The following is a 13,582-nucleotide window of genomic DNA, read 5'->3' on the forward strand; positions in this document are numbered from 1 at the left end:
TAAACTCAAAGCAGTAATGCCTACCCTAGAAGGCTGTCGTTAGAATGAAAAGAAATGCGCAGTAAAGTTAATTAAACCGTGAACTTAGCTGAGGGGAATTAGGGGAGGGGTCGGGGAGAACCCCTTCTTTACCCCACAACCCTATGACACTCCAGCTGGACAGCGGCTGTCACTCCAAGGAAGGAGAGCCACCACCTAAGTACCAGGAGGAACAAGACGACTACCTCATGGGTCTGGGGCCTCGGAGCCCCAGGTCCTAAGAGACTACCCCGCTCACCAGCACGCCAGCCCAGAGCAAGCGCTCCTTAAATGCTGGGGACTGTCACCTAACACAGGAAGGGCTGCACCTAAGCCACCACTTTTGGCAACGGAGGAAAAGGCTGTAGACCCCGGGGTCTGACTGGAGAGCGAGGTGAGGACACAGTGGGATCAAACTGATGGAAAGCAAGGTCGCAGAAACAGGCCCACAGGCCAAAGAGAGGACTGGCCGCCTTTTGGGTGGCTGACGACTGTATAGGCTTTGCTTCGTCGTTCACGAGAGACACCAGCATCTTCCTCGGCCGGTGGAAGTGTAGCAGAGGCCTGGCTGATGCCAACGCGCGTTCTGCGTGTGCATGCACTGCATTTCCACAAAACTGCCCCAACTGACCCCACCTCCACCTCGCTCCAGATGGGCCAGCGTGCGCCTCAGGGACTGGGGACAAACGATCCGGTGTGTAACGTCCCCCAGAGAGGCTGCTGGTCACACACCTGTTTCTGCCACACAAGCGCACACAGGGCACAAGGCCTGCAGACGCCAGGCTCCACTCCAGTGTTGTTTCCCTACACACACACACACACACACACACACACACACACACACCCTTGTCTCTTCCAAGTTCCTAATTAGGCCTGCTGAATACGGTCCCTGCAGGTTGAAAACTCAAACATCAATGCTGGAGAGTGTCCTGCTTGCTCCTGGCCCTTCAGCTAATTCCCCCAGTCCCTTAACATCGTGGAGCCCTGGCCCACACTGGAACAGCCTCACGGGCAAACACTGACATATCTACAAACAAGTGACGTGCACATATAAGCACACAGACGCACACGGAGGTCCTGTCTCCAGCCAGGAGCTACCAATAATGTTCAGAAGACCCCAAAGACAGAGCAAGATGGCAGAGCAGACATTCAAACATCTTTCTGGTACACAACCTGGCAAACGTTATCAAGACTTAAAAATACCCAACCGTTGAGTCAGTAATGGCTCTTCTAAGAGTACATGCCAAGAAAACACTCCAAAATGCAATCAAGAATTTACTTACTGAGATACTACGTGTACTAACCATGACAGTGAAAAAGTAGGAACCAGGCAAACGTGCATCAACAGAAAACAGCCAAATTATATCACCACACAGTGGGATATGGGCCGGAATGCTTGTGTTCCCCCCAAATTTAAATGCTGAAACCCTAACCCCAAAGAGGACAGTGTTAGGAGGTGGGGCCTTTGGGAGGTGCTTTGGTCATGAGGGTGCAGCCCTTACGAATGGGACTAGTGTTCTTACAAAAGGGACCCCCCAGAGCTCCCTCGCCCCTCCCACCCCGCGAGGACACAGTGAGAAGACGCGGGCTGTGCACCAGGCAGAGAGGCGCCCAGAATGCAACCGTGCCGGCCCCTGATCACAGACGTCCAGCCTCCAGAACTGTGAGAAACAAACTTCGCTCCTTATAAGCTACCCAGTGTGTGGAACTTCGTATAGCAGCCCACACAGACGAAGACAGGACCTCTACTTGCTTTACGACAGCTTTACTCAGATACAATTTACATACCACACAATTCAGCCAGTGAAAGTGGTTTTTAATATATTCACTAAGCTGTGCAACAATCACTACAACCTGATTTTAGGACATTTCGTCCCTCCTAAAAGAAACCTTGCGCCCAGCGAGTCAACGCCCATCCCCCCAATTCTGTTCCCAAGCCACAAGCAACCGCTCGTCTATGCTCTGGCTCTACAAATTTGCCTATTCTGGACATTTCATATAGACGGAATCATACAGCACGTGGCCTTTTGTGGCTGGCTTCTTTCGCTGAGCATGATGTTTTCAAGGGCCATCCGTGTTACAGCGTGTCTCGGTCCTCCGTTCCCTTTCATCGCTGAATGCTACTCCATTGTACAGGTAGATCATCCTTTATTTACACCTTCATCAGCTGATGAACACTTGGGTTGGGGTTTGGGTTTCACTGGCTGAAATGAACAGCGCTCCCGTGCATTCCTGGGCAGGCTTTTGCCGGTAACTCTAGGTTTAACTCTTTGCTGAAATGCCACACACTGCTGGTCGAAGTTGCTCGGCTAGTGTGACGCCCCCAGCAACACGTGAGGTTTCTAATTTCTCCACATCCTCGCCAACTTCTCTTACTGTTCGTCTTTTTGATTTCAGCCATCCTAGGGCGTGTGAGGTGCTATCTCATTGTGGCTTTGGTTTGCATTCCCTAAGGATTAATGATGTCAAGCATCTTTTCATGCTTATTGGCTATTTGTCTATCTTCTTTGGAGAAACGTCTATTCAAATGCTTTGTCTGTTTCTAAAAATTCGATTATCTTATTGAGTTATGAGAGTTCTTTATATATAATGGCTATGTCTCTTACCAGGTAGATGATTTGCTAATATTTTCCCCCATTCTGCAGAGGTCTTTTCCCTTTCTTGAGACTTTACAGCTCAAAGTTTTCATTTCCATGTAGTCCAGTTCACCTATTTTTTTCTTTTGTCATTTTTGCTTTTGGTGTCATATCTAAGAAACCATGGCCTAACTCAAGGCCATGAGGATTTACTCCTATGCTTTCTTATTAGAGTCTTATAGTTTTAGCTCTTACATTTAGGTCCATGATTCATTTTATTTTTGTGTATGGTGAGAGGCAGGGATGGAACTTTATTTTTTTGCATGTTGATATCTAGTTGTCCCAGCACCATATGTTGAAAAAGACCATTTCCCCATTGGGCTGTCTTGGCGTCACTGTCAAAGATCAACTGACTGTAAATATGAAGGTTTATTTCTAGACTCTCAATTCTGTTCCATTGATCTACATGTCCATCCATAAGCCAGAATGACACTTTCTTGATTACCGCAGTTTGGTAGTAAGTTTTTTGATATCAGGAAGTGTGAATCCTCCAACTTTGTTCTGTTTCAAGATTGTTTTGGCTATTCTGTGTCTCTTAAATTTTCATGAGAATTTAAAGATAAACTTTTCAATTTCTGCTACAGTTTTGACAGGGATTGCACTGACTCTTTAGATCAATTTGGGGAGGACTGCCATCTTTATACTATTAAGTCTTCCAATCCACAACATGGGATGTCTTTCCACTTATTTAGATCTTCTTTAATATCTTTCCACAATGTTTTCTAGTTTTCAGAGTAAATACTGTACTTCTTTTTGCTAAATTTAGATCATTTTATTCATTTTGACACTATTGTAAATGGAATTGTTTTCATAATTTCATTTTTGCATTGTACATTGCAAGTGTATAGAAGCATAACTGATTTTTCTACCTTGATCTTATATCCCACAACCTTGGGTGAACTCATTCGTTAGCTTTCATAATTTTTTAGTGGATTTCTTTGGATTTTCTATATACAGATCATGTCATCTGCAAAGGGAGGTAGTTTACTTCTTCATTTCCATTCTCAATGTCTTTTGCTTCATTTTCTTGCGTAACTGCCCAGGCTAGAACCAGCACAATGTTGAATAGAAGTGGGGAGCACATGCATCCTTGCCTTGCTCCTAATCATAAGGGGAAAGCATTCAGTCTTTCCCACTAAGCATGACGTTAATTGTGAGTGTTTCATGGATGCTCTTTATTAGAGAGGAAGTTCTTCTATTTCCAGTTTGTTGAGTGTTTTTATCGTGAAAGGGTGTTGGATTTTGTCAAAAAGCTTTTTCTGTGTCAGTCATTCTGAGATGATTACGTTGTTTTGTCTTTCAGTCTGTTAGTATAGTGTATTACATTGACTGATTTTTCCTATGTTGAACCAACCTTGAATTCCTGAGATAAATCCCATTTGTTTTTTTACTACGTTACTACATTCAGTTTCTTAGTATTTTGTTGAGGATCGTTACATCTATCTTCATAAGGAATACTAGTCACTGGCTTTCTTTCCTTGTGACATCTTTGTCTCCCATTTTGGTATCAGGATAATACTGGCCTCACTGAATGAACTGAAAAGCATGTCCTCTCTTCTATTTTTGGAAGAGTTTGTGAAGGAGTAGTGTTAATTCTTTGTTAAATGTGGGTAGAATTCACCAGTGAAGTCATATGATCCTAGGCTTTCCTTTGTTGGAATTTTTTAAATTACTAATTTAATCTCCTATGTACATTGTTCTTGTATATATCCATATAGATATTGATAAATAAATGTACATATTATATTATACTATATTATATTGTATTATATTACATTATATTGAGAGAGAGAAACTTATTTCAAGGAACAAGCTCACACAATGATGGGGACTGGCAAGTCTGAAACTTGTAGGACAGGCCAGCAGGCTGGAAACTCAGGCAGGATTTCTCTGTCTTAAGGAGAATTTCCTCTACTTCAGGAAATCTCGGTCTTTGCTCTTAAGGCCTTCAACTAATTAGATAAGGTCCACCCATAGTATGCAGGGTAATCTGCTTTATTCAAAGACTACTAATTTAAATGTTAATCACATCCAGAATATACCTTCACAGCAATATCTACACTGGTGTTTGACCAAATAAGTAGGCACCACAGCCTAGTCGAGTTTATACAAAATTAACCATCACAGTCAGTTTTGGTAATTTGTGCCTTTCTAGGAACATCTCCTTTTCATCCACATTCTCGAATTCGGAGAGTTGTTCACAGTATTTCCTTAGTGCTGTTTATTTCTAAAAGCACTCATAACTTTAGTAATTTGAGTCTTCTCCCCTTTTCTCCTAGGTCAGTCTAGCTGAAGGTTTGCCAACATTTTGTTGATGTTTTTGAAGAACCAACATTGGTTTTATTGATTTTTCTCCACTGTTTTTGTATCCTCTACCTCATTTACTTTGTTCTAGCCTTTATTTCCCTCCTTCTGTTTGTTTTGGCTTTAATTTGCTCTTCTTTTTCTAGTTTCTGAAATTGAAAACTCAAGTTAATGACTTGAGATGTCCTTTTTTAATATAAATATCTCTTGGAGCACTGCTGTAGCTGCATGCCATAAGTTTGGGTATGCTGCGTTTTCATTTTCATTCATCTCAAAGTAATTTCTAATTTTCCTTGTGATTTCTTCTCTGACACATTGCTTTTTTTTTTTAATCTTTTTTTTTTTTAATTTATTTTTGGCTGCGTTGGGTCTTTGTTGCTGTGCGTGGGCTTTCTCTAGTTGCGGCGAGCGGGGCTACTCTTCATTGTGGTGTGCGGGCTTCTCATTGCGGTGGCTTCTCTTGTTACGGAGCACAGGCCCTAGGCGCGCAGGCTTCAGCAGTTGTGGCACACGGGCTCAGTAGTTGTGGCTCGTGGGCTCTAGAGCGCAGGCTCAGTAGTTGTGGCGCACGGGCTTAGTTGCTCCGCGGCATATGGGATCTTCCCGGACCAGGGCTCAAACCCGTGTCCCCTGCATTGGCAGGCAGTTTCTTAACCACTGTGCCACCAGGGAAGTCCCCACATTGCTTCTTTATGGTTGTGTTCTAAAATCTCCACATATTTGTCAAATTCTTCAAATTTCCTTCTGTTACTGATATCTAATTTAATGTCTGTGTGGTCAGAGAACACAATTTGTATGACTTCCATCCTTTCAAATGTACTGGTGCTTGTTCTATGGTCTAGCATATTGTCTCTCCTGGTGAATGTTTCGTGTGCACTTGAGAAGAATGTGATCCTGCTGTGACAGGTGCACTGCTCTGTAGATGTCTGTTAGGTCTAGGGGTTTTCAGGTGCTTAGTTTTCTTTCTTTCTTGTTGATCTTCTGTCTAGTTTTCCTACTCATTATTGAGAGAAGTGCGTCACTATGTTTTAAAAAGAGGTTTTTTAAGTGCTTAATGACTTTGGGAAATGTTTAGATATTAAACAAAAAGCAATACTAGAATGTGCATGCATAATATAATTGCTGCAATGTAAAAAGTATATTGACAGAAGACCAGAAGGATATTAGTAAAACGTCCCAATGACGGCTTCTGGGACAAGGAGCTATACTGTTAATGAGTTTTCCAACTTTTTAGTAAGTCCATTACTTTGACCATCATCAAGACGTTTTTAAATAGAAAATCTGACTACATACACGTCACGGGCTATGCAAGCATACAGCCCCCTCCTGTCATTTCAGGGGCTGCCAAACAGCAGCCCCACCCTCTGGTTCTGACCCACTGGCATTCCCAGGGCCCTCTGCTCTCCACTTCCCCCACATGGAACAGAACTGCCACAGGAAGCCTCCTGTATGCAGATGCGCTCGTTTCTGTCTTTAACATGTTTCTGAGACGAGCTGTGGACCCCAAAGGTACATTAGGTGTGAGGAACACCAAAGGAAGCCAGGTGAGGATGCATTTAAAAGCAGCCTTGGTTCACTTAACACATGGAAAAAACAAAGTGCCATGAGGGAAAACTTAAATGCAAACAAGGAAAATTGAAACAACTGTTTCTAAAACTGTAACTTATCAATGAGAAATGAGCAAGAGCTCTTCTCTCCCTGTCACTCGAAGCCCAATTCATGCTGACAGTGGAAAAGGCAAACGAAAGGCGGCGCCACTAGCATTCAGCTGACAGCAAACTCCCTGCATCACTTCTCCTCTGTGCCCCTTGCCAACCGCACACCAAATCCAATTCCAGCGCATCCCAATCTCCAGGAACCGCGTGCTAAAATGTCTTCTCTGGGCAAAACTAACCTGTTTAAAAACAACCTGTGCTTTTGAGACTCTGACTTACAAACAGGAACATAAAAATAAACACCCATAATGTTCATAAGTAAATACACTGTTTATGCCAGTCACTTTCTGTATTAGCTTTCAAGAGTAATTTATTTTATGAGAAAATGACATAAAAAATCAAATCAATCAGAGCTTACACGTGCTGATAATGAAAATCAATTGTAAAATACTCCTCGTCTTCCAAAATGCGTCACCGTCATCCCTCCCATGCGCACAACCCTCATTCCATCACTCCGAGGAGCTGGTCCAAAGCGCCAGAGTAGTTTCTAAATTTAAGTAGCACAGAGGATGGGGAGGGGGGGATGCTTGTTTTTTGCTATGCTGAAATTATTTGGTTCCGGTAAAATATAAGTCTCTACTTAAATTGTGGGATTCAAGGTGACAGAATAATGGTTCTTAATTTTAAATCAGATTTAACATTGCTCAAAAGGAATATGGCAGCCCCTGTTAGAAAACTACAGGCTTTACTTAAAACTTGCGCCACGCCTGGGGGGAAAAAAACTAAAAAAATCCAACAACAGGAGAATGGTTTCATGAATTACGCTACATTATCTCAGCAGAATATTATGTGCAGGAGGTGGAAACGATCTTTACAAAGATTTCTTAATAATATAGGGATGAGCTTAGTTACAAGGTTAAATGGGGAAAAGGCATGAAACAATTTTATATACAATGTGCTCTGAACTACATAAATACAACACATGGCGAAAAGACTCAGAGGAGCTCTGCCCAAACGGCTGTCCTCCCCGGGCGCTGCTGTGGGCCCGCACCCCGTCCCCAGGCCGGCCTGATGGGGACACACAGGCACAGACACCAGCGAGGGATGACCAGCGAGCGGCCGTCGGGGGCCCCAACGCAGAGGGCAGTGGGAAACGCGGCCGGCTCAAGGCTGGAGGGGCCGTCCTTCCTTCCAGCCCAAACCGAGACATCAGGACCCCCGGGCTCAGTGGAGCCTGGAGAGGAAGAAACTGGACCCAACTCTGCGCTTCCCAGCCGGGAGCCGCACCTCGCCACGCGGAGCCCTCCTCCACGACAGTCTCCTCCGAGCACGCGACACCCTCCCGGAGTGGCACTCAGCTCCTGGGCTCCCCCCGCTGGCCTCAGCACCGCTTGCGTGGCCATCTTCTCCCGCCTCCGCCTCTGGACAGCCCGCACACCGTGACCCCACCTCCGGGGTCCCAAGAGCTCCCCTGACCTCCGTCCCCAGCCGTCCCTCGTGGTGGGACAGGCACCTCCAGGGCCCACCCAAGACCATGGGCTCCATCCCGAGGTTAGTTGGGGATTTGTTCCACACTTACTTGGAGAGGCTGTGGCTGGTGGTGGTGCACGTGCATGTGTCTGTGTGTGCCCGAGCGTGCATGCACATGTGCGTGCACCAAACTTGCATTTTGAAGACACTGTGTCCCTGGACAGCGGGGCAAGGTGCCCCGGAGGAGACCTGGGCTGCTGGCAGCCCCAGGAGGCCAGTCGGGCCGCTGCACATGTGTGTTCTTGTGTGTGTGTGTGTGTGTGCACGCATGTGTCTTCTTGTGTGTGTGTGTGTGTGCGCACGTTCACGTGTGTGTGAGTGTGTGTGGTGAGGGTTACGGAAGGCAAGGGGAGTCTCTTTGAGTCTCTAACTGAAGGCACCACTTGAACACAGATTCTCCTTCCTCCAGCTTCTCTCTCTTCTGCACAATTAACATCATGGTCGCGTCCCTTCGTCCTAGTTTGCTGATCATTCAGACAAACGCACAACGGATCGCTCGGGTCTTACAACGTAAGCTGCTGCTAGACTCATTAAGGCCAACTTATTTACCACATTAATTAAATGGTCTATTTAACATGGAATATCAGTTCTCTAATCACATCTCAGTTGAACCTCTTCTTTCAATTAACAGCTCTGAAGTCTACTGACAGAGGTCCTACTGTTCTAGGATCGTTAAGAACATTTTCATTATCTGTCAAATGAGAGAGGGAGAAGCAGAGAGGCAGGAGCGCTCTCAGGAGCGACCTCTCCCTGCTGAAGAGATGATGGGGGAGCAGCCCGTGCTCGTTGGTTGCTGAGCAATGGAGAGACTCCCATGAAATCGTCAGTGCTGGGAGAGGGGTGCCCACAAAATGGACCAAGTGGGTACATTCTCATCCTCAGGGGATCAGATGCCCTGGAGTCAACCTCACTCTCTCCAGATTACAGCAACGATGGAATCGAAGCTGACCAGAAACTGAAATGGCTAAAACACAACCTAAAAAACCAACAAACACCAAGGCAGGAAGGTTCACATGAAGACAAAGTAATATCAGTTTTAAGTAAAAATGCTACAACTGAAGAGTAAACCCTTCCTGTGGCATTTAGATTTTATCCATAGATGAATTAAAAAGTAGATCCTGCACATGTGTTATCAGAATTGTTTTTAAACTTGAAATATAAACCAGGTGAAGGTATATTACAGTTGGCTGCTGCAACATAAATGGAAGAAAAAATACGCAGTACTCAGAGAGAAACATCACAACCCAACCTAAATGCCCATTAAACCAATTATTTTGCATGTAATTAATATTCCCATAAAATTAAATGCTACTAGTATATCAAAAGCAGAAAGGTGATGAACTGCTGAAGAAATGCAATTAAAGAAGATTCGGTTTTTAGCTTGTAAGCAAAACATTCAACTGATATTCTGTCACCTTAACCTTACCCATTTAAATCCAAACTATTAAAGCCGGTGCTCTGATGGCCATTAACACAAAACTACACTCCCCATATATACTGCATTTCTCCTCTTACATTAGTAAAAAGAAGATATTAATAATAATAATTGCATCTTAATGTCTTCAGTAGTTGGGCATATGGATTTAAAGACTTTTTTAAAGCTGGCATCAATGAGAAAACTATTATTCTCTAATATTAGTTGTCATTAATAACAGTAAAATTAATAGCAATTTTCAGTATCGGTATAATTATGCATAGCAACATCGTAAGGCCACTAAAGTTCATGTTTAATGTTTGTGAGAAGAAAACATCATGATATGATCTTACCTATGTATTCGCAAATGAAGACTACAAAGAAAGGAGTGACAAGGTCATTTATCCCCTGAACATATCCACTGGCAGGGTGACGTATGGCCCATATAAACAATATCCTTTCAAAAATCTGAAAGAAAATTGAACAGCTGGTGAAGCAAAAAGTAAACACAGCAGAAACTTTTAAATGTACACATTCTTAAAATATACACTATCAATACTTTTCAATCTCTAATACTAAAATACCAATGGGTTTAATTTTTTTGTAAAATTCCAGTTATCTTAATTTTGTATAGACTCACAAGCAATACGGAGTATGTCACCAACCCCTGGGCTCAGTCCCACCCCACGAGCTGGCTCCCACAAAAGATGCTCTCTGCTCCTCCGAGCCCCTTGGGTAACCACTGCGTGTGGCTGCCCTGGACTTGGTCAGCCAGCACAGCAGCAGCCGGCCTATCAGTGAAGGAGAGAGGGATGGAGGGACAGAGGGGTGGATGGGCAGGTGGGTGGACGCATGCATGAATGGGTACATGGACGGACGGATGGAAGGGTGGGGGGATGGAAGGGTGCATGGGAGGGAGGGAGGGAGGGAATGGATGGATGGATGCTCTAAATTTCCCGCATATGTTTTTTTTATTGAGGTATAATTGACATATAACAGTGTATTAGTGTCAGGTGTACAACATAACGATTCAATATTTGTAAATACTATACTGTGAAATGATCACCATAATAAGTCTACTTAACATCCATCTCCGTACACACGGTATACATTTTTTTTCTTGTGATGAGGACTTTTAAGATTTAGTTTCTTAGCAACTTTCGAAGATGGGATACAATATCATTAACTGTACTCTCCGAGCTGTACATTACAGCCCTACGACTTTGTATTTCATTCTGACCCCCTTCACCCATGTCACACACACAACCCCCAACCCTCACCTCTGGCAACCACCAATCTGTTCTCTGCATCTCTGAGCTTGGTTGTTTTTTTTAATGGATTTTCTTTCAGATTATTTCCCACGATATTGAATAGTTTATTATAAGATACTGAATACAGCTGCCTGTGCTATACAGCAAATCCTTGCTGCTTGTCTGTTTTACGTACAGTAGTCTGTACCTCTTAATCCCACACTCCTAATTTATCCCTCCCCCTCCCTTCCCCTTTGGTAACCGTAGGTTTGTTTTCTGTCTGTGAGTCTGTTTTGTTTATGGATTCACGTGTATTACTTCTTGGACTCCACACGGAAGTGACATAACAGACGTCTTCTTAAACCCCTGGAGAGCGATCGGCACCCGGAGGCCAGCGTCCTCCGTCACCCCTGCCCCCGCCAGCCATCCGACGCCCCGGGGGCCTCCTCTCTCCCGACCGCTACGTCACTCACACCACCCTCTCCTCCACCTTCCTTCAGGAGAGGGATCTCACCAGGCGCAACACAGCGCCCTCAGCCACGCGCACGCACACACGTGTACGCACACACGGCTTAAGGAGCGTCGCTGGCTCCACACCCCTACACACGGCGCCCCCGCGTCCGGCCCCTGCCTCACGGTCCTCTCCTCCTCTCCGCCCGGCTCCCAAATTCCAGCTGCGCAGAGCCCACCAGGCTGTCACCTCCTGCCATGCTCGCTGCCTAGAAAGCCTGTCCCTCCCCTGCTTACCTGGCTTCCAGCTAAGCCCCAGCCCCTCGATGGAGACTGTGCTGCCACCTGCGCCCCCCAGCCTCCTGGGAGAGCCAAGCACTGCCTGCTGTGAGCCTCCCCCGGTCCCCCACCCGGCAGAGCGTCCCTGCTGAGCCGAACCGCCTCCCTTCAGTGACGCACCCACCGCTGGCTCCCCCGACCCCGGGCTCCTGCCACTGGGCCAGGCCTCGCCGCCCTCCCGGGCCTCCCACCAGCGCAGGCTGGACCAGCGAGCGTGCCAACAGAGGATGACTCACATCATTTCCAAACGGGCCGACCTTGCAAAGCCAAGCATGTTTGTACCCAAGGAGGTCAACCCCTCCCAATACTGCCTACATTCCTGCACATCACCGGGCCTGTGGTCTAGACACCCCCAAGTCACCACCAGCTAGGGCATTTACAGCGAGGGGCCTGGCGCCCAGACGGGGGAGGTCAACCAGGGCACGAGCAGCCCCAGATCCCAGGCCCCCGCCCAAACCCCACCCTAGCACTCATCCACTGGGGTCCTTCCAAATGAGCCACAACGGACCCACCCGTTCATCAGGCGGCAGCGCGGCCCAGCACCTGTAACAGGGGCACCTGGTAAACGTCTGCTGAGTTCACAACACATTCATGCTCTCTATCCACACACATCTGTCACTTTAAGTCAACAGCTTTCCAGCCAGACTGAATATTTAAGTAAGATCAAAAGACCAGAATCATTCACCGAGGCTCACCGTGTGCTGTCGCTCACAGACAGCGCCAAGCGGTGAGCCCTCGCGCTCCAGCATTGGGCTCAGCACCCTCGGTGACGCAGGGAGCAGCACCCCACCAGCCAGGGTGGCGGGCAGGCGGGGCACTTGCAGGGGGGACCCCCTCCGGGCCCCAGCACCTCTCAGTCACACGTCAGACATGCAGCAGCCACGGCCCCGCCCGGCCACGTGTACCCGAGGAAAGCCCAGGGACGGGCGGCAGGGCTGCACGTGCAGGGGGCGGCCTGGGTGCGGACAGGCTGGGAGGGTACGGCGCGCTCAGCCCAGGCCCCGCCGGCAGGAGGACCCCAGGCCCGCCGGCAGGAAGCTCCGTAGAGGCCTGGAGCCCTGCGGGCCAGGAGCAGGGGAGGGTGGATGGGGGCTACACGCAACAGGTGGCAGCAGCGACAGGCAGGAGAGACCCGGACGGCTGGCCACGCGAGGGCAGGAGGGGCGGCGAAGGTCGGCTGAGCACCTCCTCGCTCACTGGGCCCCGGCAGACCTCCATCCAACGCTGCACAGTCCGCCAAAGATGACCGGCAGGCAGGGGGTCCACCTGCACACCTCCCGGGACGCCCGCCCCTGTGTGGTCCCTCCCCTGGAGTGTGAGCGGGGCCCTGTGACCTGCTTCTAACCAAAATACAGCCAAGGGGATAGGATTACGTCACAGAAGATCATAACCCAGCCTGCCAGGAGACGCTCTCCCCTGCTGGCTTCTGGGAAGCCGGCTTCTGAGCTGTGAGCTGCACATGCAAAGGGCCACATGCCAAGGAACTGAGGGGGGCCGAGAGCCAGCAAGAACCCGAGACCCCCAGCTCCGCAGCCTACAAGCCCCCAGATTCTGCCAGCAGCCAGGGGCGTTTGGAAGCAGATCCTTCCCCAGGGGAGCCTCAGATGAGGCTGTGGCCCAGACAGCACCTTGCCTGCAGCTTGCGGAGACCCTGAGCTAAGACCTGCCCAGACTCCTGAGCCGCAGAAACTCTGAGACAACAAATGTGAATAAATGTGTGTTGTTTTCAGGCGCTAGGTTTGTGGTAATGCTGTTATGCGGCAAGACATAACTAATACAGAGGAGACAACTGAGGCACAGAGGAGTTAAGCAACTTCCCCAAAGTCACACAGCCTGTGAGCAGCAGAGCCAGGATTCCGCCCCACTGGTCTGACTAAACGGGGGCCTGTACAGCCTAGAAAGGGCCACCACTGCTGTGCTTTAGGATAGAAGAGTTGTTTTCATACATGAATCCAAAAAGAAGAGAAGACCAAGAAATTATAATTT

At 47.4% G+C, this 13,582-nt stretch overlaps 1 protein-coding gene across 3 annotated transcripts in view; it reads right to left on the reverse strand.

Moving 5' to 3' along the window:
* Window positions 1–13,582, reverse strand: part of TBC1D22A (TBC1 domain family member 22A) — a 320,481-nt gene that overhangs the window by 173,114 nt on the left and 133,785 nt on the right. For all 3 annotated transcript variants that reach the window (XM_082422201.1, XM_082422202.1, XM_082422203.1), the window contains exon 8: window positions 9,911–10,025. In XM_082422201.1, the coding sequence (XP_082278327.1) occupies window positions 9,911–10,025 (115 nt within the window). The remainder of the gene's footprint in view (window positions 1–9,910; window positions 10,026–13,582) is intronic.

The sequence above is a fragment of the Balaenoptera physalus genome, assembly GCF_965194825.1.
Source record: "Balaenoptera physalus genome assembly, chromosome: 13".
In the NCBI taxonomy this organism is placed as follows: domain Eukaryota; kingdom Metazoa; phylum Chordata; class Mammalia; order Artiodactyla; family Balaenopteridae; genus Balaenoptera; species Balaenoptera physalus.